Source organism: Nestor notabilis, unplaced genomic scaffold (genome assembly GCF_000696875.1).
Source record: "Nestor notabilis isolate BGI_N333 unplaced genomic scaffold, ASM69687v1 scaffold31816, whole genome shotgun sequence".
Lineage (NCBI taxonomy): Eukaryota > Metazoa > Chordata > Aves > Psittaciformes > Psittacidae > Nestor > Nestor notabilis.
The window spans coordinates 1-27,274 of NW_009931969.1; the positions used below are offsets into that span (position 1 = coordinate 1).

Sequence of the window (27,274 nt, forward strand, 5' to 3'; positions counted from 1 at the left end):
CAACCCAAACCACTCTGTGATTCTGTGACACACCCACGAGGGTGGAAAAAACCACCGAATAAAAAGCACTGCAGGAAAGCAAAGCCCTGGGCCCCCTCACAGCCAGACCAGAGGACAGAACAGACTGCAAACTCTCAGCATTTGCCATTTGCTGGGGCTCTGCTTAGCAGATTCTTGCTGGCTACATTAAGCAGCCACACACCTTTTCTGTCTGGCCAGCCTGCCTTCTCCTCCTGGCATGTAGCTGTTAGGTTTGGCATCTCCCTTAAGCTAAGGTTGAGGAGAAGGGGGCCGTAAGCTGTGTTTGCCAAGCTCGCATGTACTGAGGCTCACAGGCACCTCCCAGGTCTCCGAGCACTGCTGCAGCCGTAAGCTTTAGTGAACGCACACAAAAATGGCCAAAGCCGGGAAGTTGTTTTTGATCCCACAGAGAGAACTTCTTATTACTTATCATTTTACAGCACCCGGGAGTATGACAAGGGCTTTATGGAATACACATTAAAAACAGATCCTGAAGAGTTTATAGTGTTAGGCTCTGATCCTGCGAAGACTCATGTACATATTTAAGCTCCTGAAGTGGTCCTATTGACTTTAATGAGACTACTGGGTACCTAAAATCATGCACAAAACCTTTGGCCATGCTCCTGCAAGCGGCTCCCTGTCAGCAGCCCTTGCCCCAACAAAGAACAGCATTCAAATCAAAGGAACTTGGCACAGGATCCGCACACCCAGTGTACAGGATAGATTTTCATGCTTGACCTGACACAGAAGTAACACTACATGACACATCCAGAGCATAAGACAGCAGAGATACTTTACTGTGTCGTTTCACCAGGGATTTAACCTGAGGTAATCCCCTCTGTCACAAAGACCTACTCTTGTTCCTCACCTCTTGCTGCTTGTTGCTTTTCTACAGGCACTTAGGCAATTAATCAAAAAAAACCCCCAGCAAACCAAAACCAAAGTCACCCTGCCCAGCTTTCCAGTGTGACTGAGCATAAAGTCACCCAAGGGCAAGCGCCTGCAGAAGGGAAGTGGAGGCAACACAACACAGCACATGACCATGGCAGGGAAGACCCTTTCAAATGGCTTCTATGAACTGGAGGTTATCATGAATTTACAGCTTCGCATGATGAAATGGTGACTTACTTTGAGTAGACAGTAATTCCAACTCTAAATACATTCAAGTGTGAACACTAACTTTTTTTGATTATATCATTCTTTTAAGATGATGCTTTCAGTGGAAGGTGCCAGACTGGACTGACAGTTTTAATCCAGCTTTGCAATTATAAAGACATTACCAAAGAACAGGAGGAGTGTTGGTACCATCAGTGGCAGAACAGTGGTGAAGGGAGGTTCAGATGCTTTTCAAGAACCACACATTTCAGGAGTGGGCAATGCAGGGAACTTTAATCAAGAGCCTGTTATGTGACTCACCCTGCAGTCACAGGCCAGAGGAACCCACTGCACTCAGCAACTATCCGACCATGTCTGTTGAGAATATGATACTATTCATGCCCTAAACTGCAAGAAAAGAAAAGCTGTACAACACTCTGTATTTCGTGAGACTGCCTTTTCATTAAATGAGACAGCAGCCATAGGGGATCATTCAGAATGCAAACCCAAAACAGGAGAGTGCCTGAACTGGAATGTGGCTTTTGGTCCAAAGAGGAACATGGTGAAGGATGCAGTCTGATTTTGCCTGAAAGTGTTTTTAAGAGAATGAGCATTTTGCGTTTCTGTTGTAACTGCTGTTAGCAGAACATGAAGCAGCTTCTAAATCTAGAGATAATGTTAATTTACTTATCTCGCATTTTTAAATTGGTGTATTTTTGTATAAAATCTGTGGTGAATTTTTGTATAAAAATATTTTGCTTTTCCCTGTTGAAAGTAATATTTGACACAATAGCTAATGAAGGATTCAGGAAAACAGTGTTTGCTCACCTGTTTCTCTGGTTTATTTTCTTTCTGCATTTGAACCATTGACTTGCCTTACAGGCTCTATTTCTGTTGCGTTTGCAAATCAACACAAAGGTGGCAAATAAACAAATACTGTTTCAAAGCATAGAACTAGGAGCAGTGACAGGTTTGGAGTAGGACCTGCAGCTACTTTTAATATTCACCTTTAACTGATTACATTTCAAGTTTAGAACGTTCCTCTGCTCAAGCCACCTACTTCTCCAGCACAACAAGGTCTGAAGTCACCTGCAGCACTGCTGTGCATTACTGGCAAAAGCCACCAAGAACCAGGAGTGAAGTTTCTATGCCTCAGAAGTCCTGCACTGAAGGGAGATTCGACCAGGGGCTTGTTACCAGATTAATGAGCAGTATTTCCACATCCGTAATTTCCTACAGCCCCATTCTACCATTATATTATGTGTTATCACATCATTTAAACATCTCACAAAATAATACATACTGTGGGTTTTACCATAATGGTCACTCACCAGCTATGGAAGCATCATCAGCTGTTCCCGCAAGTCGTGCTTCTTGTGGCCTGCTCCACCAGCCAGGATACTGAGTGGTAACCCTCCCCTGCTGAGCTTCTCCATTCAGGATCCCTGAGAATGCTGAACTTAAGAATGGATTTGTGACAAACAAAAATCTTGGGAAATCCCAGACAAAGCCTCTCTGAAGAAAGTATGACTCTAAAAACAAGCAAGGCAAAATTGTAACTGTATTATGCTCGAGCACTTCAGGGAACACAGCAAACCCTGGTGTAAATTAACGGCAGTCACTTGCATCTGGCCCAAACCTGAGAGCAATATGGATTCACTCTAATTGATCAGAGTATCCATCATGGAAACAATGATGAAACTTCACTATTTTATTTGCATAAAGAGCAGTAAAAAGTATTACAAAGAACATACAAACAAGGCATACCCTGGCACCGTTACATTGGTGGAGCATTCTCTCTGTGTTCCAGATTCGAGTAGGTCTAGCCCTGCAGACCAGTCTAGTCCAGAGCAGTGGTGCCCACCTCTTCTTGCTGGTGTACTGCAGACTACAGCAAGGCTCCAGGCACCTGAGGAAATTACCTTTGCTGACCAAACCCCTCATTCAGCCCAGGTACTGTCCTAGAGAGGTGCAGAACAATTTAATAATCAATATGACCCACATACTTAATTAAGCCCTAGTATGTAAGTGGAAGTGGCCAGAATGAAAAGAACCACTTTGTCAAGTTTGGGACCTGCACAAGCAGAAGATGATGCCAGAGGTCTTAAAGGGCTCGTGTGATAAATTGGCGTCCAGATAAATACACTCTATATTTGCAGTCTAATTGTGTTTCTTTAAGCATAATTTCTTGCTTTAAGCATTCCTCAACAGGGTATACTGAAACTTACACAAAATCTATTTTTTCATTCCTTCCCAGAGCTTCTTTCTCCTGATTTTAGAATCAATTCCAGTAAGTGGAAGTCCTGCTTAAGACATCAGTTATAACCTCAACTTCTTTTCCTGTTTCCTTGGTAAGTCCCAAACCTGCCAACAGCTTTCAATTCTGAACTGGTTTTACTGCAGGATATGAGGAAGCATCCTCTGATTGATATTGAATGGTGCATACACAAGGGATTTTATCAGGGTCTGTCTGCACTAAATGTTTCATACATAGCTGATGCAAGTTGTAGTGACCACACAGCCTTATTCCACATTGTCCCACTTCACGTTCTTGTGTGCTGAGCACTATGATATAGAATCATAGAATGGTTTGAGTTGGAAGGGACATTAAAGACCATCTAGATCCAACCCCCTACCATGGGCAGGAACACCTTCCACTAGATAAGGTTGCTCAAAGCCCCGTCCAACCTGGCCTTGAACACTGCCAGGGATGGGGCAGCCACAGCTTCTTTGGGTAGCCTGTGCCAGTGCCTCACCACCCCCACAGCAAAGAATTTCTTCCTCATGTCTAATCTAAATCTCCCCTCTGTCAGTTTAAAGCCATTCACCTTTGTTATGTCACTACATGCCCTTGTAAAAGGTCCCTCTCCAGACTCTCCAGATTTCTTGTAAGCCCCCTTTAGGTACTGGAAGGCTGCTAAAAGGTCTTCCCAGAGCCTTCTCTTCTCCAGGCTGAACAAACATTCTCACATACTCGCTTCTCCCCTAACCATCTCAGCTTTTCTTTAAAGGTTACTGCTGCACGAGGACACTCATGTCTTGCTTTGTTACAGAAATGTTTGCCTTACCTCATAGATAACCCTGCCTCAAAAAGCTGTAAACTTTATGCTATGCTGATTTTGGAGCGTATAGAAAATATAAAACCTAAAGAGGAGCATTTTTTTTTCTTAATTAGACAGCACGCTGCCCAGCTTTTATCAAATAACCTTATCCCTGCAAACACTTGTTCTTTATCCCTCACAGCAAGATAAGCCTGTCTTGAGTTTGCCCATAAAGGCAATGATGATGATTATTTTTTATTGATACTGCTTCCTTAGTAGAACAAATAAATTATATTGCCTGAAACTAGTGTGCTGCTCATAGCAAACGCTTTTAGAGTGTGAGAGCATACTGGGGGTGGGATCAATACTAGTTACAAATCCACCTCTTACTTAAATCATTTTGAGGTTTCAGGCTATACATAATGAATGTTTTATGTTGATTTCCTGTGCAGGAGGGAGCTCTCCCTGTGCTCTTGCTAGTAGAAAAAGTGAATTAGCATACCAAAAACTTATTCTACTTTGCATACTACACTTCAACTATTACATGTTTTTCAAGTGAATATTTCAACCCTTGGAGTTGCTACTGAGATTCACAACCAGTTTGCCATCCAGATTCACAGATGGTATGAATACATGCATCTTTCAATACAGTTCTGTGTCTACACATCCAAAGTCTCAGCTGCCATGCTCCTTCGGTACCAGGTTTGCCAGTCAAGTGTGTGGTTGCAGCATTTAACAGCAGTAGTGCCAGTATTGTGAGTGTTGAAAAGTTGTATCATTTCTTAAATAATTTAATTCAAATACAGCTCCTGGTAAAATCAACTCCTGTTCAGCGAATGTGCCCAGATAGAGACAAGGCACACATCCCATCCACACAGAACAGTCCCTGCAGTTCTTTCTAAGTTGTAAGTTAACATTGCCATCAGTAAGTCAGGATATAGGAAAAAATAAAGATTTAAAAAAAGGAGTAGCCTTAATTATGCTGAAGAGGTGCACGGAAAGAAATTCATTAGTTAAACTGCCCATTTCATTTAAGATTATTATGCATCTTTGCAAAATGAAGTAATCGGTGAGGATGTCAACTGCATTCTGCTGGCACAAGCCAAATAAGACACTTTATAAATGCAATTGGTCCATTTACAATCAATCAAAAATAACCTGAATCCATACAAAAAAGACAAGTACCACTAAAGCACACACAAATTCATACTGAAGTCTTATATTACATTTAGCTTTAAGGCAGTGTGGAAAAAGCACTTCATTCAATCTCTAGGGAAAAAAATAAAATCAATCAGTTCTCATACTTTTACATATATATATATATGAAATTGCAATCAGAAAATCTGTGAGTACAAATTTCAAGCAAGAAAGCAAATTGGTTCACAAGTACAGCACTCAAGATGTAATGACTTATAAGCAAGCATCTTTTAATAATTGAAATAAATCCACACAGATCCATTCACCTCTGACTTCAATATCCTATGTAATTAGAAGGAAATGCTTAAATTTGTAGCTAAGTAGAAAACGTCAGCTTGTTGCAAAGTAAAAGGAGGCTGGGTTGTTTGAGACAAGGAGAGACCCTAAGGCAACAAAGTAGTACTACACTTCGAAAAATCCAAAACAAAACCTGGAGTCTTTTTGAGTCACATCACAATGGTTCAAACCAACATCACTCTTCTAAATAGGAAATGAAGAGCTTATAACAGTACTTTCATCAAGTGCGTGTTAGTCTTTAATAACTTAACTGGCTGATGGCCATTAAAAGTGACACAGCTGCTGCTTCTGCATGAGTGGAATGGCCTTTAGTTTGAAGTGCATACTCTATCTAAAGAGAAGGATGAAGGCGGCCAGCTATGTTATTTGTTTAAACCTTTCATACAGAATGAGATACCAGCACTCTGTATCCCAGAAAATGATCTCTGGTGCCCTCCTTCTCATCAGGGATGAGATTCCTGTGAGCGAATATTAATTAAGAAAACTGCCAGAGCATAAACAGGTCTTTTCAGAAATAATTACATTGGAAAGGCTAAACCTAGTCCAAAATCTGTTTTAAATTTCAGCCCTAAACTGTTAGCTTTAATGTTTAGCTGAACATTTAAAAGTCTGAATTTACATTTACTCGTTTTAACATTGCTCATCTTCTTTTTTATAGAGCTGTTGTTTCCTCTACCTCAGTCTTATAGCATTTTATACTATTTTCAAAATTCTAGACAACTTGAGATTACTGTAATTTAGATGTATCATAAAATAATGGTGACACTGAATATATGGTCTCTCATAGTTCTTCACATAGTGAACCAAAGCAAAACCACACACTTTTTAAAGTAGAAAATTATTCCATACAGTCATGTTCTATTGTAGTAATACCTGCATTGACATTCTGAGATGATAGATACGTTATAGACACAAGACACTGTTACAGTTAAGTTTTCTTCCTGGTCTTCCAGATAACTGGATGAGTGAAAACGTGTTTGGGCAACGGTTGGTATTTGGGTTTTGTTGTGGTTGGTTGGTTGGTTGGGTTTGGGGATGGAGGTGTTTGGGGGTTTTGGTGTTTTGTGGGGGTTTTTTAGTAATATTTTACAATATTCAGTACTGAGGTAGAAATGTACCACTTAACTGATCTGCTTCAGGTAATTTCTATTCTGCATTCTATTTAACTGAAAAACTTTTACAAAGACCATTTATTCCATGCAGGCATTAGTTCTACCAGCTGCAGGCCAATTGCATTTTTTGCTTAACAATGGAAGAAAGCTGAATGCTCTGGCTTGCACAGAATATACTCAGCATAAAGTCTCATCCCAATTAAGTTAAAATCATCGAAGAGCACTGCAGTTGCTAACAGCGATGTTGCACTGTTTTCATATAACATACATTCATGTACACTATTGCAAAAACCTTTCTATAGTAGAGAAGCTGTGTAAAAATCCTCCTGAAAAAGACTGTTACCGCTGTGGCTGCCAAGCTCCAGCCCTTTTAAAAACAAAACAAGAATGGTAAAGCAAGCCTACAATCCTGTACCCTCGAATTCTGTAATTTTAGGATGATTTTCTGATGTTATCCCATACAAAGCTCAGGATGATCTCCCAAACATCTGAACAATTCCTTAATATTCCCACAAAGGAGTAAGATGGTTTTTTGTAACTGCTCAAGCACCCCAGAGGAGGGAGACCCAACCTGACCCCACTTATTTTTCTGTGGACCTGTGTGTTTTATTGCACACGGAAGACTCTGAATTCTTCCCTCAAAGGGCACATGGACAGCAAGTTCAACACAGATGCCCAACAAAACCAACATGTATTTTGGAAGAGAAGTAAGTATCAAACATTACTTGCTACATCTCTGCAGAGATTTCCATTGGCAGCAGGTACAGAGCTGTATTAAAAAAGGCACAGAGCAACTCAAACACTGAGGGATGCTTCTGTGTTATTGAGGTCAGCATTGTATTTTATTTTTAAAGCTTATATTTTTAAATCAAATACAGTTCTGCTCTTAACAGCATGGCAGCAAACCTGCCCCTTGCATTCTAACAACCTCCCAATTTCCTCTTCCACCTTCCCCAAAGCTCCCTAACAGCTTACTCATTAACAGTACCTAATACCAGTAGATCTCCCAGTATAAAGAGCATTTTCAACTTTTTAACGTAAGTGGAACAGCTCCAAGAAGTCAACGTCTTAGAACTGGTGATACAAATATTAGACCTGCTTCTGACACATCACTGCTGCCTTCCCACTGGCTCAGCACCACAGCTGTACATCCATGGTCCCCAGAAGTCCTCCTCTCCTCCCTAGGGCCTCCTTTAGCCTCTAGAGAGGACTGAAGAAACTCTGCTTCAGATGGCATTTGCCTACTCGGCACTGTTCACATAAAATCAAAGAGTTCACAAGCACATGGGTGGGCATTTCAGGTATACCATCTGGAAGCATTTATCACCATCTTGCTGTCCCTAATGCTGCACATGCCTATAAAAGCAAGAACATCTTCACTACTCAACAGGTAAAGTGACATCCAAAATGATCTATTTAAGCAAATACCACGCTTCTGAATCACAAATATGACTGCAGGCCATCCTCACGCCTTTTATCCTTTCACAGATGTACTCTGGGCAGAAATGCAATCAGCCAAGAGGATAATTGCTTCAGATCTGTCCAGAGGTGTTCTGCCACAAAGTCTGCTTAGCAGTACAGCAGCTTCTAGGGGGATTCTGATTTCTCTCTTATCCATCTATTAAGAGCCTCTGCAAAAAATTTCAATGAGAATACATTAATCATAACAATATTCTACGGAAGTAACCATTGTGATCCAGGGGAATACAGGAATACTTTATATACTGTGATAGCTTTTGTGCACTTGTTACACACTGTAAGAAAATGTTACCTCACAACACAGGTAGGGGAACAGTGACCCAGACAAAGACTCATGTAACATTATTTTTCTCCCTTTATTCTTACTGGACAATTCTCCTGTGTGTGGTACAGCGTGATCTGCCAGCAGATATGCCTGGAAAGCCACTTCAGCCTTGAGCATTTCCCCCATTCATCCCTTATATCTCATATGGATCACAGTTCTCTCAAAACTTACTCGTGGACTAGGTGCTTTTCGGTGTGCAGCCTGAGGCTGAGGCTGTTTCTGTAGGCCTGCTCAACTCAGGAAGATGACTATGCCTTCTAAAATGGCCAACTGATACTCACTTAGGGCTCTTCTGTGTAATACAAAGTATTGCACTTGAGCAGCCTTTAGTAACAGATGTGCACAAGAGTTCTTAAGGCCATAAAATACATCTAATTTTATCGAAAGGACCAAAATAAACTTCAAACTCCTAGGAGAAAATCCTAACAGTATTTTGGAATCTAAACATTCCCATTAAAAATACTTTTATATGTCAAAATGTAGATAGCGCTGGAGAAAAACTAGTAACATCTGTTGACATTCCTAACATAGTGTCATGCTTTATCTCATAACAACAAGAAAATATCAGAAATTATTTGTTAAACATGAATTTGCTACAGTAGCTGTTAGATACATACACTGAAAAAGGTTTTTCATATTAAATTTTGTTATTTGAAATAGACCTGACTTCTCTCATTCCCACAGTTTTGCTTTGAACATCTGTGGGCCTTTACAAGAACGGAAGGATGTTTAGTCAGGCGGAGCTCTGCAAAACCAGGCATTTCTAAAAACTTCATATTTTAGAAAGTGAGCTATCAACAGATTTAGTTACTGTACTAGAGCAACAGCAATATATACCAATGCTACAGCAATGTATAAAACTGTGGTTTCTTTAAAGAGAGTGGGGTCTCAGTGCTAGCTTGACTGGGAACAAGACTTCATGGCAGTCCTGGCAGCATGCAGCAAAGTAGCATGCCAGTATGTCCAAAGCTGTGTCTTTAGCACGGTAGAAGAAACCAGGTGTGTAATAGCTGGTGTATTTCTGTTCTACACTTCCAGAATCTTCTTTGTATTACGTTTTTTAAATTTACCAACACTTAATAACAAAAAATGTGAATTTAGTTGCGGGGAAAGTGGATTCTAGATTCAAATTCTCTTATGATTGACAACTCAGGATACATATAAAAAATTAGTATGTAACTATCTTCAAAGATGATTTTTTAGGACTAAGCTAGCGAGTTAGTCTGACCTTATAAAAACTGGAATATACGCCAGCTGATAAAGTTGGAGGTCACTTTTAAGTGTAATCAGCAACTAAATATGTCAGTAGATAAGCATGCCTCACACAAAAGCAAACAAGGCAGCATCACATGATCACATCTAGACATCCCTTTTTGCAACTGCTACAAAAAGATTTGTTTCAAAGACACAAATCAGTGGTTTTGCTGAGAGCATCAAAACACTCAAAACCACTGCAGAGTTGAGAACTCTGAATTTTTCAAAGGTAATCTTGAATTTTAGTATCCACTGTGCTACACAGCCGACTTTAATTTTTACACTATGCAATTCAGACTGTAGAAGGCATTTAAATATAGATGATTTACAATAGTGAAATAGGGTAGATTTAGATTAGATATTAGGAAGATATTCTTTCATGTAACAGTGTTGAGACACTGGTACAGGTTTCCCAGAGAAGCTGTGGCTGCCCCATCCCTGGCAGTGTTCAAGGCCAGGTTGGACGGGGCTTGGAGCACCCTGCTCTAGTGGAAGGTGTCCCTGCCTGTGGCAGGAGGTTGCAACTAGATGATCTTTAAGGTCCACTCAAACCCAAACCATTCTGTGATTCTAAGATATTCAAATCAGAACATTTAAGTTCACTTACAACCATTACTTGTGTAAAATATTTTTTGATGTGTAACAGAATTTTTTTCAGGGTCATTTACTCACAGAAGTTGATGATGGAAGAAAACTGTTCCCCCTTAACTTGCACCTCAGCCATACTCACGCTTGGTTGTCCCAACACTTGTGAGACTTGTGGCTGGAAGAGTGAAGATATGCTGGCTAATGCCAACTATAACCATGTGAACTGTATCCAAGAACCAATTTCTAACACAAACCTCTAATATTTTAAGTTACAACTAATAATTAAAATCTTTAACTTAAAGCAGCTAGAACCCTACAAACACACTCCCATCTTTGGTAAGAATCAGAAGTACAATGAACCTTTACGGCATAATTCTTTAATGCAGTTTCTTGTGGAGGCTGAGGTAAATCACTCAGATGTGTACTGTATTTCGAAAGTATCAAGCTGTATTATAGTCTTGGTTTCAATTACAGAGCACAATTTCATATACTGATGTAAAATGTTTCTGTATTATAGAAATCTGATGCCTGCTCCAAACTGAACACCATCACATATCCTGAAAAGAAACAAGTAATAAAAAATGTAAATGATACATAAGATACTGATGAAATTAAAATCAATTCTCCCTATTCCCAAATTCCCACGGTTTTCAATCTTTGGAAAGTTACAATTCAAATTTTAGTTGACAAAGGCTTTTTTAAGTAAATGCTCTGCCATTGCATCAATCATATGGAGCATCTACATTTGCAAAATAAAGCCCACAATTTTCAAATTGCTACTATTAATTCACATTTCACATGAATGACAAGTAGAAACATAATCCAACTCCTGTACCAAATACAGAGTTTCTCACATAGCTTTCACAGGCAAGAGCAGGCCCCCTGAAGCTTTTTTTATTGCTTGATGTGGGATAATTGGTTGCTAACAAATTAATTTGTTCTCCCTTTCTCTTTACCTATAGTTAAACTTGCTTTCATTTTTCAAGCAGACATCAAACTCAGTATTTACCCACTCATTTGTTTTCAGAAGGCTTAAGAAAATACCATGATCTGTTTGAGTGATCATTTCCCCTAAAGAAATAAAACCTGCTGCACATCTATTCATACATTTCAACAGCTGATTTCAGTGATCTTTGAAACTTGAGAAACAAAGTCTTCAACCAAGAAGTACTGTGAAACCAGTATGAATACAGCAAGCTGAAAGAAGAGTGTCAAGTGCTGAAGTATCTCTAAACTGGCACAGAATAAACAAAACTAAAAGTCAGCGACCCTCTCTTGACAAAACCAGATAGAAGTTCAGTGACCTTTAGAACCAGTTACTACTAAAGAATTTGGTGTAAAAAACAAACCTGTCACCAGACTGTACTCCCATGGGGAAACAGTAATTAAGTTCTAATCTAGCAATGTTTCCAAGTCGGAGCACTATTCCAGCACCATAAGACCATCGGATATACTCTGCCAGCTTCTGCAGGTGAGCTCTAGGACCATCACCTGAAAGCAAAAGAGCAGGAAAACAAGAATCAAAGTAGGCTGTCAAGGTAGTCAGTGGCTAACTGGATTTTCAGAGGTAGAAGACAGACTACTTAGGAGCACCTCCTGCAGAATCAAAATTTGTCAACTACATGCAACCCTCATAAACTCCAAGTGTCTTGGACTCAAAATACTATGATTTTAGTTGGATTACATTTCCCACTATAGGGTGTCTATTTGCATGAATATGGAAATGAATACTAAAGACTTCAATGTCTTCAGTAAGTCTCTATTAAAATTGATTAACCTGCTCTTCAATTGTGCATAAAGTGTCTCACTCCCATAGGGATGCTGCTTTTCTTCCATCAAGTAAGGCAGGCATCAAGTATCACTATACCCCCAAATTGCTTAAGATGATATTGAAAAGTCATACACTAATCACTGAAATACATCTTGAACAAAGTTGGGGATGGGAGAAGGAAAAAAAGTCACACCAGCTACTACACCCTCACCTACACTCTTTTGCCACCACTTTTTATTTAGTTATTCTCAGGAAACACTAGAATCCCACTTGAACATCATCTTCCAGTCTCCCTCCAGAAAAGTGTAAGATAGCAGGTGTTAATCGATTACCACACTAGTCTGAGAACATCAACTATTCACAGATATTACTGTTACCATTCCAGCTTTCTTCCCTACAAGTTGTGCTCAGATTTATGCAGAGAGCTGAAAAAATTACTGACAATCTGTCAAATATACAAGTTAATAGCAGCAGCTTTTTACAGGCACCAAAATATACACAGTAAACAAACTGCTTCTGTGTAAACAGACACCAAAAAGCTCTCCTTTTTGCTTTAATATATATAGAAGAACTACACATAATTCTACTGAGTCTTACCATAGTTCAGATTGCAGAGGTTTCCAGCATTAAGGAAGAAATGTGTTCGGAAAAGGTCTCCAAACCCTCCCCGGCCTGGCCGAAAAGGGAGAGGGGTGTACAGATGCAAGCCTCCAGCCCAGTAGGCTTCTCCTCCCAAGTAATCACCTGTTTTGGTAAAATGTTAGAATAAAAGCATTTACTATGGAATGTATTCAAAGAACCAGTCATTAAAGGTACAAGAACACATCCTTAGGTTGTTTTGTCACGCTTCTACCCTTTACAACTCTTGCCATTCTCTTCTAGCTATCTCCAATCTCACCACTATCAAGTAAAGAAATTAGCACTTACACAATTCTTTAAACCTTCCAAGTGAAGTGCCCTTTTTCTTCACTCCCTCACCAGGACAGTCTGAGACATGCACCTACTTGTGCTTCATCAGAGACTACCTCCTGAACACCACTGAAATACCTGCGTTAGTTCTAAAAATGGGAAATTAACACAATTAAACAATTAGCTTTAAAATATACTGAATACTGAAACCACTGATAACAGCAAGTCAATAGCAGAGTCAGGAATAAACCTGAGGAAGCTCCTGGCTCTCAGAACACCTCTGTTGATCAGATTACCTTTCCTGTAAGCTACCTAAATATATGCTGTAGCAAACAGATTTAATGTGGCTGTTGCTATAACCATCTTTTGGGAACCTTTTCAGCTTGAAGGTTGCTTATTAATTAAATTGACATACCAGAAGTGTGCTAGTTGGAACACACACCTGGTTTATAAAATTAGCTTATGGCCTTACTAATAACTACCAGGCTGTATTCCATTGTGAACTAATATATAGTGACATAACACTTCTCAGATTCAAAGTGCAGAACAGGAGCAACTATTTTTAAGCTATACAAAGCTTAAGGCCAGAATCTGACTCTTTGTTACACGCTAATATTTACAGTATTGTCAGAGGAGTGAGATTTAAAAAGTGTCAGACCTTCGCTCTGGGGTCCGATGCTGTACATACTGAATCCACGCACGCTTGTTGGTCCACCGAGGTAAAACCTAGTGAATACAGTCAAATTTAATTTAAAGCTTCACTTGAAAAGATGTCTTTGAAAATATCTAGCCATAATTCTAACACTGCTCTTCAGAGTTACAAGTAACTCTGTAACAGGTTTAGTAAAGTGTATTTAAGGAAATACAAGAAATTATATCAAAATCTTGATGCATTTGATAAAAATTTCAAAATAAATGGGAGTATTAAAAATAAGTCTTCCATCACTTACAAAGATCAAAACAGAAGCATCCCCAGCAGTGAAGAAGAATCAGAATACTGATTCTGTCTGTTGTAATACTTTTGATAGAAATACTGTACTTAAGATCTATCATATGTGAAATTGACACTCAATATTTAGTATTTATTGTAAACAAATTTAAGTCTAAATGGCTTCTGCTAGCGATCTTTAAACACAGGTGTTAGAGAGCAAAATTGTCTAAAAAGCCAACACTTACAATATGGCTTTATGTCTAAAAATACCTAGAGTGTTACCTATGGCTGACAGAAAATTTTGCAGATGGTAGATCATTTTGCAACCATAAATATTGGCAGGCAGAGCTACTACATACTATCCCAATATGAAAATTAAAACCACAAGGCATGGCTTGAGCACTAACATGCAATTAAAGCTAACTAGAAACATTTTATTCTCCTCAGAAACAGAACTACTGTGGCTTTTCTCTTCCACTATAGTTTTCTACGTTACCTGTAGAAAGAAATTAAGAAACATCTGAAAACTTGCCTGTCAGCTATACTGGATGGCTTGTCTCCGATAGGTACTAGCATTCCACCCCAAAGTGATGCTGAAAAAGCCTTTGGAGAGAATAACAAGTTGTTTATTAATACATGTTACTTCATTTCCCTTAAAACAGTATTAGTGAAATTTAATCGCTTAGTAACAGGCAGAGCTCCCCTTAGTCTGACAGAAACTAACAGATGATCACAGTGTACGCATGGAAATCGCACCACCGGCAATGGCATTTTCAGGGAACTCTTGATCACTGCTGCCCTCTTTCTTTTATGCAGTGCTACACCTCGAAAAAGTTGGTATAGCACAACTGCACTAAGTGCTACTTTTACAATAGCTAAATAGAACACTCATACAGCTCCTATTTTCTGATAAATTTTCGTGTCTTGAAGTAAGACAACATTGCTGCCATAAATTACACCCGACAATTTTAAACCAATAGGAGGCTAAGTCAAGCAAATAACTAGCAAAAATGTACAATTATTACCTGTCTGTAAATTAGCTTTAGAATTATATGAAACCACCTTCTGCAACTCACTATAGTGACACCAAATATACATACAGCATTACTGCTTATCTGTATGGTAATTTAATCATTTGCTTGGTGCCTGTGTACCAAGTAGTACTACTGCCAGATGGTGAGATCTATTGGCAATACCTAGGCTAAAGGTGTCGAATAACATCTCTACTTTTACAGTGCTCCTGCTGCCTTCTGCCCTGAGTGTCCCCAGATGCTTCTCTTGCCATTATCAGACAGTACATGCGTGTCTGGTTACACAACACATGGCATATGCAAAAGCCAGCCGCATGCCAACTCTACACTGATGAACAACTGGTGATATAAAATTACGTACACCATGTGATGAGATACTTTTCCCTTCCATTCACAATGTAGGCATATTGGCAGTCATGGGAAAGAGCAGCTCCTCTCTGAGTAGCCATGAAGCCATTAAATTACTTCATAGGGGAGTGCGATGTCTTTCTCAGCTGAAGATCGGCAAATAAATGTAAGATGGCAAGAAGTGCACTCATCAGGCAATGCCTTTTCTGCCACCACTTGGAAGGTGCAAACATAATGATGTAATAAGAAAGGGGTACAGCAAGCAGCCTTAAAATGTCCTTCTGTGTTGGCCTCACTGGTCAAATCAAGTTGCCTCAGATTAAAGGCTTTTTCATTCTGGTTTGGGCTCGTTGGTTTTTTAGAATGTTGGGATACAAATTATTTTAACCCCTGATTTTTAAATCTTCATAATAGAAATTTCTGTTTAATTGCCCATTCAGCTGTCTGAATCTCAAAATCTCTATTCTCTCATAAAGTCCATTAAATATAAACAGTGTCGTTTCCTCTGAAAGAAATCTAGTTAGGATAAACAAGAACAGCTCTACTAATCAAACCAAGATTTTAGGTGACGATGATATAGGAATTTTATTTCAAAACCACACAGTGATTCCAAAACAAAATACTGCTGCAGACACCGCACCATAAAATCTGTGATGTGCTCTGCCTATCGCGTGGCAAACTAAGGTCTCACATAAACTTCTCATGGCAGCATGTGCCTTTCTTATTGGAACTTAAATTGTTCATTGAGCACAAAATGTTGCAGTGCAGGCTTAGCATTGTAGTGAAATCGATCTTCCCATTCTTTCCCATTAATTTTACATAGAAGACACAATTACTATGATATCAAAATTAATAGTCAAATATTCATAATTTACAATGACAAAAGAAAACTAACCCAAGATTATTCAGAATATTCATAAGCAGGTGAAAGCGACAGAACAAAGGCTGTCATCAGTTTTTGAAAAATCACTCTTTGGAACGATCACAAAGAACAGACATGCCCAACACTGCTTCTGAGAGGAGAATAGTTCACATGGTTAACTGTCATATGAGTCATTCTTTCCAAAATGCCCACTTCTCAAGTGACTGTACATGGCCAGAATGTCAGGTTAAAAATAAAAGGGTATTTCACTTTCAGAGAAACAAATCCAGATATTTACACCATCCATATTTCATTCCCACAATATTTTACTTATACATGATGAAAAATCATCATAAGACACAGATTCAATAACCTCATTTACTAAATCAGACCAATTACTAAAATATCTTTAAAAAAATTACCGAATCCCAGATAAGTTGCTTATTCAACTGAAATTCAAAATCCTCTTTCAGAAAGCTCACGTCTCCACCTGTATAGCCAGCCAACTCCTGCAAAGACAGAAGGTTATGAAAGTTCTAATGGGTATTACATGTTTCTTCCCTCTAAAAGGTCATCATGTCTGCATCAGCACAAGCAGAGTTTTCTGTACAAGATACACTGGTATGGAGAGAAAACTGAATTTTGGACCAACAAAAAACCATGCATGACCCTTAGAACAATGAACGGCATTTTCCTCCTCCATATACTAACCCAAGGTTTTGCTTTCTAAGTCATTTTTGTAAATGATGGCAAAGTAGAATGGAGCTGAAAAATTCAGCACCCAAAATCAGAAGTCTTACTGGATTTACCTGAGAAGATTTTATATGCACTAAGGCAGGGCTGAAGAACCAGCCAGCCTGTTGCATTACACCAGTGCAAGTTGAAAATAACAAGTGAAGTGACTGAATCAGTGTTAGAGGCAGCACCTAACAAATGGTATGTTAACAAAACCCTGAATTATGACCACCTTTCTCACTCAGAAACAGAATAGTTCTCTGCTGCTTACAGGAACAGTAGTACTTCTAGTTCCAAAGGCATTTCAAAGCAATCTGCTTCTAAAGCATTCCAGAAGCTAATGCTTCTGAAGTATTAACCCATACAGCAGAAAAGCCAGCTTTTCTAAAAGCTCTGAAAGTAACAAGAGTGAAAACCATTTTCTGTGCCAAAATGATACACATGTATGCCTTTGAAAGTTAGTTTTACTCAGTCTTCCATTTTTAACTCTAAGATTTACAGACTTTGTGAGTAGCAACACAACCACATTCTGGTAGTCTTATATTACAGTATTAGAAAAGAAGAACTTACACGTACTGTAAAGTGGAGCATAAATACTGTCAGGGATAATGTATCTCAGCTAATAAATAATTTAATGCTAATGGCAACATAAAATGTCTGTGCTGGTTTAGAGCAATGGTCTACAAATGAATATTTGCCATCATAAAAACAGTTTCATGACTTTAAAAGGTACAGACTATAAAGATAAAAAGTAAATACTGGTCATCACTGTCTCTTGGTCAATTTATGATTAATTTCTAACTTTATAGACATTTTTAACATGAACATCCATTAGGTGAAGACTTACTCAAACACACAGATAAAATCCAACAATAGCAAAAGTGATTTAATACTACCTGATTAATTTTCAGTAAAGCACCTCGTCTTGGCAAGATTGAGGAGTTCCGGGAATCAATTACCATGGCATGCTGAAAAGAATCGAGTAAGTATTTTCAGGTTCTCGTATCTGCTGAATATCCCAGAGTGACTGTGTTATTTTCTTTCAAAAACTACAAACAGAGGAAGACAATCATAGCTCCAGCTAAGGCTAGTGTGGTTTCGTGGATTTGGGAACAATATACCTCCAGACCAATTTAGCCCTGAATTTAGAGGCCACAAGAAATGCACACATTTTATCTTTTGGCCATGCTACACACCAGAAACATAGCAGCAACAATGCCCCAGTGTAAATCACCAAGCCTGTGACAGTAACCTGCAAATACTTTATTTCCTACTATTTGTAAACTACAAGTTAATGATGACAAGTAACTAAGAAGTACTATAGGAAAGAACATTTAGAAAGGGCACAGCACTCTACATGAGCAAATTTACTGATCCTGTCTTCTATAAAACAAGACAATTCTGCAAAAAGAGATGGCAGGTAAGTCAGAGGGAGGTCCTGCAGAAAGAACAAGCCAGCCTATGCAACGGTCATCTATGAAAGTATGTTCTCTCTTTGGACATTCTGGATGACTCTTTGTGAATGACCAAATACAGCAAGAGATGTTTGAAGTAAAAAAATAGAACCTGCTAAGACAAAACGTTCCTTTGATATCATTTATAAGTATTAGATAATTCAAAATAATGTGTTTTTAAAAAATATCAGGAAAAAGCCTTACAGAGAGAGAAGATTTAAGAGAGTGTCCACTTTCTTCTCGAACAGAAAAGGATGCTGTTCTAGCAAGGCAGCCAAGCTCTCTCCACACACCCTCCCACTTCAGTGTGTGATTGGTCTTCCAGATTGGAAACTACAAATAAAGAATTTAGACATGAAAAAAAACTTTGCTACAGAATGAAAATAAACATTTCCCTGGAAAATCTTTCCCTCTAAAGTTGTTTTATACGTAAGTATGCTTTTTGTTTTCAAACTTCTTGGACCAGAGAGAAACCCATTTTTCAGGGAGTTTCTGCTCTAGCCAAGAGAGTTTCTCCAGATAGGTGCACATTACTTAATCCATCCCAAATGAGAAATATCTTCAATTGGGCTGACACAGTGACCTAAGCAGCCAGCCACCTCTCTGGAATGATACTTTAAACATTTAAAACTTGGAGAAAAATTCACTGGTATTTTTATATGGCCAAAATAAAACTGAATTCTAAGAAGACCCTCTGCCATTTTAAAATTGTTGACCTCTTTCAAATAATAACAAGTTAGTCCTGTGCACAAGTGTTCCAATCATTAAAAAACTAAACCAAATATTTGTGAAAGCCAGCTGTGACTTTAATAACATGTCAATGAAGCATGATTTCCACAAACACGTGTGCTATACTTACATTAAATTCTGTTGATATCCCTCTATCAGTTTCACGAAGAGAGCTCCAAGGGAATTGCCCAGTTACTTTGTAGAGGTTAATTGAAAAGCTGAAACACAATGTTATGGGTAGGTTTGAAAATGAAACTAAGTAGGTGGAATTTTCAATTATCAAAAAAACTTAAGAAACCACATCTGCTACATTATTAACAGATCCTCAGGAAAGGAACACATTTAATTACTACTCAATGAAAGATCTTATTGTTCTAAATTCCTTCACTAAAAGAAGAGGTACTCAAAAATGTATCTCCTACTTTCTTTCGAAGCTTCCAGGCTGTGGTTTGAAGAGTGACAGGCCATATGAAGTTTCCTTTGTTCCATAGGAAAACTGGAAGGTTACCTTTTCTGCACGACCAAAGAGATTTGGGAACTTGAGACCAAGTACCTACGGAAAATTAAAAAGAAAACAAAACAACCCTCACATTTCATGTAGCTTGCTAACATGCATCTTAATGATATGCTGAAGACAAGCATATCTATGACAAGAAAGACAGACAATAAAAATAGTTGTAACTGAATGTGTTTGACTTTTAAGTTAGATTTCTCTTTGTACTGGCAGAAAAAGCCATCACAATAGCACAAGTTACAGTTTATAATCTAATTTTTTATTGCTGGCTAGTAGTGGCTGACTTAATCTGCATTCTCACTGTACCATCAGTACAACTACTATTTCAAGCACAATCTCCCAGCCAGTTTCAAAGCACAGAAGAGTAAATCTTTGGCATAGGCAGCTGCTCTACAACTGCAGACTTTCAGCTGATCTCATCAGGAAAACTACCCATCAGGTAGGGTTCACGGGAACCACGGCAATATTGCCAATGGAAAATTATCAATACAGAGCCACTTTCCTGTATTTTTGTTTTGAGTGACAAGATACTTTTGCAGTCAGTCCTGATGGTAGTACAACATTAGCATTACAGTTCTCCAGAAACTAGTTAAACACTTTGCCTGTTCTGACACAAATTCTTTTGGCAGCTCTTGGCCCTTTGGCAGAAAGGATGGAGCAGGTTTCCTCCAAGCACAGACACTACTAGGACTGTTCTGTTGTTGTATGTTCTATTTTAAAAGTATGTAAAAAAAAAAAAAGCTATAAAATGCTGACTGCCTTTGCTGATTGCTATAAAATAGCTGATTCCAACAGCTATTGAAAACAAATCAGTCACCTGAACTTTGTGATGATGGCTATAATGCAATTATCCAACTAACCAGAAACAGATATGAGTATGAAATATTAGACCTATAGGCTTCAGGTGAATTTAAGGGATTGCAACAGATGTCAAATCTATTCAGCTTTTAAGGGAACAATCTCTGCTGCCAATACGAGCGTACACGAATCATGCCTTTGTATCATTCAAACATTTTACTTTTCCACAACAGATTAAAATCAAATAGAAGCTGAGGACAAAAAGAGAAACCAAAGCAGCTTTCAGACTGTTTTCAAAGGCACTAGAACCAACATGGATTTCCTACTATTTTCATTCACACCATGACGCCCTGAACATTGTTCTTGGCAGAGGAGCTGCATAAGCAGCTCTCCATTCACTGAGTTCCAATTCTCCTTGCACTTGCAAAACAGCATCACCTGAGTCATGCAGTATCTTATCCAGGTTAAAAATATCCCTAAGAAGAAAAGGATGAGTCCCTTGATCTGGCTTATCTACCAGCCCCAGGCACAGCTGCACCATGCACATAAGAAGGCAGAAAGGGTGAAGGAATGAACACCTGAGAGCATGGTGTACTTAACAGCAGAACTTCTGCTAACAAGACATTAACAGAAAACAGTACAGCTGGGTTTTTTTTGTGTCAGTTGATAAATATTTTTCACACAAGATTTTAATCTGATGGATCCTTAATTGAATCAAATGGAAACAAGTTCCACAGTTTATATGGTTCTGGAAAACCTTGCATTTCGCAGCCCAGACTACTCGGTACTCGGCTAAAAAGTGAAAACCAAGAACAATTTCTAAGTTCAATATAAAGCATTTCAACTGAGAAGAAAAACACTCTAAACAGATCTAACAGAAACTAGATGCCAAACTCCTTACAAATCTCTTCAATAGATAAAGCATCTTAAATATTATCAAGAAATAATTTAAGTCATTTTAAGATTTAAAAAATTAACATACTGAGTTGGAAGCTACAGCATTCTTCCCTAGCTCAAAACAGGCTTTTGCTGAATGAAAGCCTAATACAAAGATTCTTTAGAGACAAAAGTCTGGCAAAGCTTTAGTAAAGTTGGATCAAGAAAATAATTTGGCTTGGATCAACCAAATTCCTTGCTAGGTTTGAAACAAGAAAGTAAGAGGAAAATCAAAAGGAATTAATAATTATTTCAAATAATCCATACCATACTGCCTTCATTGTTGCCAACCATAGTGTTATAGCTTCCAGTTACTCTTCTCAATTCTGTTACCTCGAAGGTTACATCTAAACCATTTGGAAGGGCATCATCTCCTACATAAACAAACAAATCCATGTTGTCTCCAAAGAGCTATTAAAAAACCCCGCAGACATAAGAGGTCTTCAATTATCTGAAAACCGGTTGAAATAAATGGTAATAAAACTCCACATTACAAAGAAAAATGCTTGAGAAAAAGATGTCTTTTGGATATGAGTGCAGAATTTGGTTCAATTGCAGCATGACTAGCTTTAATTGTCAACACATAGTTTAATTATGAAACAGTAACATTTGTTTGCTACCTATGCACTAAAAACAAAGATGTATGTAAATTCTTACATTCAAATAAACAGAAATTTAAGTGGTCCCGGCATCGTCACTAGGGCAGAGCTCCTGGCACTCTGTAGTTAAGTGCTGAACAGCAGAAGCTGCCCAGTTCCCTCAAGGCTCTGGCTACAGCAGCTGTTTGAAAACACAGCTGTCAAGGCTACCTAATTCTGCTTGAAGTGAATGTGACAGCAACCTGTGGGACTGCTCTGCATTTCCTTCTCAATAACAAAACCTTCCTCTGCTGAAGAGAACAGCAATGAGTTTGAAAACCAGCCCCCTGTCCAGAAATGCCAACTGAGCCTTACTTTGAAACCTGCACACATTCAGCTGCCCCACATATACTATAAGCCAATTTTTAATCACAAGCATTGATACAATTACTAGTATTTCCTGAAGCACCAGGGATGTGCTGATATAATGTCAGTTATGTGATGTGTGTAATAAGTGGAAGTACAGGACACACTTTCAAGCTTCTCCTTAAGTGTTCCTCTGATACTTTGTGTGAAGGGATGTGTACTGTAATTATTTTAGTACTGGGAAGTCACTGATTTTTGCATATATACAAGTAACATTTACATATACATACACATATATACAGACACATACAAGATGTAGACACACTTGCATATATAGCACACCTACATGTATGTCTAAAATATATAAAGGTATATGAGAGAGTAAGTTTTACACAAAGAAAAGTCCAACCTATTACACAGGGAAAATATACATTACAGGTATGCATGTATATGTATAGGTCTATTTGTGCCTGAGAAAAAAAGTGAGAATTACGGAGGCAATACATACCTTGACAGGTGTCAATCAGAACATCTACCTGTCTAAAGATTCCTAGACGAAGCAACTTTTCACGAGCTTCATGTGATTTTCTCATCACCTACAGGATGAAATAAGTAGCTTAGTCACAGAACCACAGAATCATAGAATAGTTTGGGTTGGAAGGGATCTCCAAAGCCCCTCTGGTCCATTTGAGTCTTTCAGGTTACCAAAAAACAACTAGGATAAAAAAGGTAAAATGCAAGTAAATCACACAATATTCACAGATTTTGTACAGACACACATACATGCACCTTTGAAAACAGATCACAAACACTTTAACACTTGAATCCATAGAGAAATAAATTAAACAGAGCATTCAGCTCAATGCCTACCTTTTGGTAGTCTGCTTCCTAATTGTTCTAAATATTTAAACCTATTATTTAAGTTTCAGTAGTTAAAATTTGCACACCTATTTATGGGGCCCATAAAACTCAAACATCTTATTCTGTTTAAATTTAGATCAATTTACAGGTCTAATTGCCAGCCATACTCCAGAAAGAATCACCACTTAAGAGTGCTAGGGCATATAGCCTAACTCTCACTTTGATCCATTGTGGAGACTGGCATCAGTTATCTGTGCCAAGATACAACAACTTATCTTAAGGAAATTAACTGAAAGTGTCATTTACACAGTTACAAATTCTTCAAGAGGAAGACTGAAGCTGAAAAAAAATATCTGAGAGTGCTGTTTGCCATCTCGCAAAGTCTTTGAGCTGAGTACATTAGAAAATATCGTATCTGCCAGTATTTTGTATTTAAGTTTAGCTTCCATATCACAAGATCATAATCATCATAGAACTTGACCAAGTTGCCCCACATATGAAGGGAGTAGCCCAAGGCAGGAAAAAGAAAACCCTAACCTGAATTTTTAAACAGTAGGTCTGTTACATGCTACAGTACTTACATCAATGAGATTTTTAGCCTTGAAAACATCAGCAATTTCATACATGATAATATCATTTTTGGTCCTTCCAAGTCCATCGAAGTGCACATGCTGAACCACCACCTAAAGAGAACAGATGTTTAAACACAAGTCCTGAATTTGCATCTAACAGTGAGTATCAAAATCACCAATGCACAAAATAATGCTGTTGTCCAAGTGAAAAATCCTGAAGATTCTTAGGTCTTACTGCTGACGTACATTACCAGAAATCAGTGGTATCTACAGCTCTGGAGAGTTGTCCCCTTGATTCGAAAGTTAAAGAAAATAGAACTCTAATACCAGAGCTAATAGTGGTCATAGCAGAAGAGACAGTAACACAGTGCAGCTTCTGGGATTTTAGTCGTAAGTGTTGTATATGCAGAAATCACACTGGGATATTAAGACACGTAAAACAAAACCTGTAGTTAGTCTTTAATTAGCTATTTCTTATATCAGCTACATATAAGCAAAGAGTTAAAAGAAGAAACAAACCTACAAGCCATAAATATTTAAACTCTAACTATTAAAGTTATTACTGCCACTGGAGCATTGTAGTTTAAAATGCATATTAAGATCACTAGCATTATGAGGTTTTGTATTTTCTTAAAATCATTCATCTTGTTGTATGATCACCAGAGATGATTTTATCTTAAAAATTAAGACACACTCTGGGTTAGCTGGTACAAATGGACCACAGCGATTGCACTTCTTTTATTTTCCCAACCTTATCAGTGTGTTACAATTTTAGGGGCGAGTGTGAAAAAAACCCAAACCAATCTGCAAATGCTTCATGCATTCAAATATAATAAAACAACAGAATGACAGCCACCTAACATTACTGCAAATTGCTTTAAAAAAACCCTATCAGAATAGATACATAATCACCTAATAAAACCCAAATGTTATTGCCCAGTTTCTAGTGAGGATGACTCCAAGTAGCACACAGGAAAGGAAAATCTTAATAAAAACTAAGATAATGCATGATATCTCAGCCATCCAGCATGGCTAAACATATTGTGGGTGAAGACAGACATGCTCTTACAAGTGAAATATTAAAAAAAATAAATGTTACCATCCTCTGCTGAAGTTAGTGTTTTGCTTAGCAACATAACTCACATGATAGGCTAGGCAGTATTAGCTTAACCTGGCTAATACTGCACTCTAGCAGGTTAAGGACAGTTGCTTTGCTTTCTCCCAAGCAGTGTTGCAGAAGCAGTGAAGTCTTATGAGACAGAGGGAAAGCAGCATCTGGAAACAGGTCTATTAGCACAGAGATGAATTTTAATAACAGCTACTGTGGTAGGTTAAAAAAACAGGAACTATGTAACACCAGATTAAATTCACAGTACTACATTTAATTCCTTCACATCTAAACCCAAAGTTTAGAAAGTTCCTTGGGAAAAATAAGAAAGCAAGTGTGCCATGACATTTCTTTTAAGAAAAAAAAAAACCTGGATGTTTTTCATGTACTTACATCTTTGTTTTCAAGAATTTCCTGCTTGGGCTCAGGTTCAACTTCACCCAGTTCAGCTTCCTCTCCCAAGGCACCAAAGTCTGGGCCACCCATTGGAAGAGGCTCCAAACTCTGAAAGCATAAAAGAAAACTGCATTTAATATGGCATGACGATTTGTGATTTATGCCATTTGCAAAGAAAGAAACTACAATCCTTGACAGTGTGCTCATCAGATCCTAGGGAAAAAAGCAAAACGGAAGAACTAAACTGAGGGAAATTTTTAATGAAAGCTGCGAATACCTTTCGTGTTGAATCATTTCTCTAAAGTCCTTTGCACTCTTAAAAAAAAAAACCCTTATTTTTAAGACCTGCTTCCTGTGCTAAATATGAATTCAACCTTCTTAAAATAAAAAAGTCTAAAAAAATCAGTGTTACTACATATTTTGGGGTTTTGAGAGGGAGAGAAGTGTGAACAACTCTTAAAAAGGGTGTCTGCAGTTTGTTACTTTTTAATATATTTATACACATTTGTCTTTTAATATTTCTTTTAAAAGCAACCTTCCAAGTAATGCTTAAGAACCTCAGGCCTTATCAATAAGAGGTGAAAAGTTTAATCAAAATGGTTTCCAGCACAGCGTGGCTTTATTTCCTATACTTTAAAGAGTCCTAAAATAAGACTTATCAGAAGATAACAGATTCAAGCATGAGAGAATAGCAGGTTACCTGCAAAAGCAGACATCAGGATTGGATAACTCAGTAAATCTACTTTTAGTCTTAAGTCACTAATACAGTACTTGCTGCATTATTTAAGGATAGCTGTTTTGCTGGAATAGTAAATAGCTGTTACGTATCAAAATCCAGCTAAATGAAGACAGAATCCTCTCTCACTCCCAGTAATTTTCAGGCGAGCATGAGACACTCTGCATGCACACAACACTGTGTATCAATGTATACTATAGATGGATACAAAACCCAGAATACAAGAAAAAAAAAGAAACAGAAATTAAATTAGTCTTGGTAATGAGATACACTGGAGCCTTAACGGCCCCCAGCAGCAGTTCCTCAGTCTAATTAAACACTACAGAAAAACATTCTGGTTTTCAAAAGGCTTTTGAAGAAGTATTGTTCCACCTGGGATCTTGAGGAATCATCCAGACTATTCTTAGCCCCCAAGTAAGTCAGTCACTCATTAATCACACCTGAATTATCTACACCAGTGTTTGCTCTGTGGCTGCTTTAAGGGGAAAATAGTTTAAGCCAAATTCAGGACTTGACGTTTGCTCTGCGATTCCTCTGCTTTACATCGTACAGCACCACCAGCCTTTTTCAGTGATATTCCTACAGCTTGATTTTCTCATAACCTGTCTCACATGGCTCTTAAGACTTTTCCGTAAAGCAGACTGCTGAGGAGTGGGCTGCTTACCTACAATATACTGAAATGCTTCTCTAATGAAGCCTCAAGGCATGGGCAGTTCATTGCCTTCCTGAAGTATTTCAGAACCTATGTATCCTTTGAAATCACCTTCTGACAGCCAAGACAGTGTTTTTCCTTTTGCCATTATAGCCACTACTTGTTTGACCACAACAAACACTTAAATCTTTATGTTCCTTCTTTAAGTAATGCTATACAGAGATTTATGCATCTGCTCATGAAGGCGTCCAAGCGCTTTAGATGTGCAAGACACAACATGCCTCTGTAAGCAATACTGCAGTTTACTGGGGAAGTGCAAACCTACCACCTCCGTTCTCACCGTCCGAGCTGCACGTGTAAGACAGTTTATCTTCCGTGGATTGTTTTTTCGGGTTTGTTCCTCTTAATGGTTTCATTTACACAGCCTGGCTCTCGCCAACCCCGGCGGCAAGGTCAACCCCTACCGCCCCCAGGGAGGAATGAAAAGACCCGGGGAGGGAAGGCAACCCGCTTCCGAGCACCGGGACGGTGGCAGCGACCGGGACCCTCTCCCTTCCCCTAGTCCTTAACCCCTCCCC

General features: G+C 38.4%; 1 protein-coding gene across 1 annotated transcript; it reads right to left on the bottom strand.

Moving 5' to 3' along the window:
• Positions 1-10,542: 10,542 nt before the first annotated feature.
• Positions 10,543-25,413, bottom strand: SAMM50 (SAMM50 sorting and assembly machinery component). Its single transcript, XM_010016153.1, has 14 exons — positions 25,306-25,413; positions 23,814-23,915; positions 22,880-22,967; positions 21,695-21,801; positions 19,602-19,732; positions 19,310-19,397; positions 18,655-18,783; positions 17,893-17,964; positions 16,684-16,770; positions 14,553-14,623; positions 13,748-13,815; positions 12,778-12,924; positions 11,759-11,900; positions 10,543-10,966 (listed from the first exon to the last, which is right to left on the bottom strand). Exons 1-14 carry the CDS (start codon positions 25,396-25,398, stop codon positions 10,921-10,923), a joined length of 1,371 nt encoding a protein of 456 aa, XP_010014455.1. The 5' UTR covers positions 25,399-25,413; the 3' UTR covers positions 10,543-10,920.
• Positions 25,414-27,274: the final 1,861 nt, after the last annotated feature.

Coding starts and splice junctions, on each gene's coding strand:
- SAMM50 (XM_010016153.1), bottom strand. CDS start 25,398: ATGGGTGGCCCAGACTTTGGTGCCTTGGGAGAGGAAGCTGAACTGGGT. Junction 17,965..18,654: donor CTCTTAAATCTTCTCTCTCT/GTAAGGCTTTTT, acceptor GATTCTTTTCAG/CATGCCATGGTAATTGATTC. Junction 11,901..12,777: donor CCTCTGCAATCTGAACTATG/GTAAGACTCAGT, acceptor TTTTGCTTTCAG/GTGATGGTCCTAGAGCTCAC.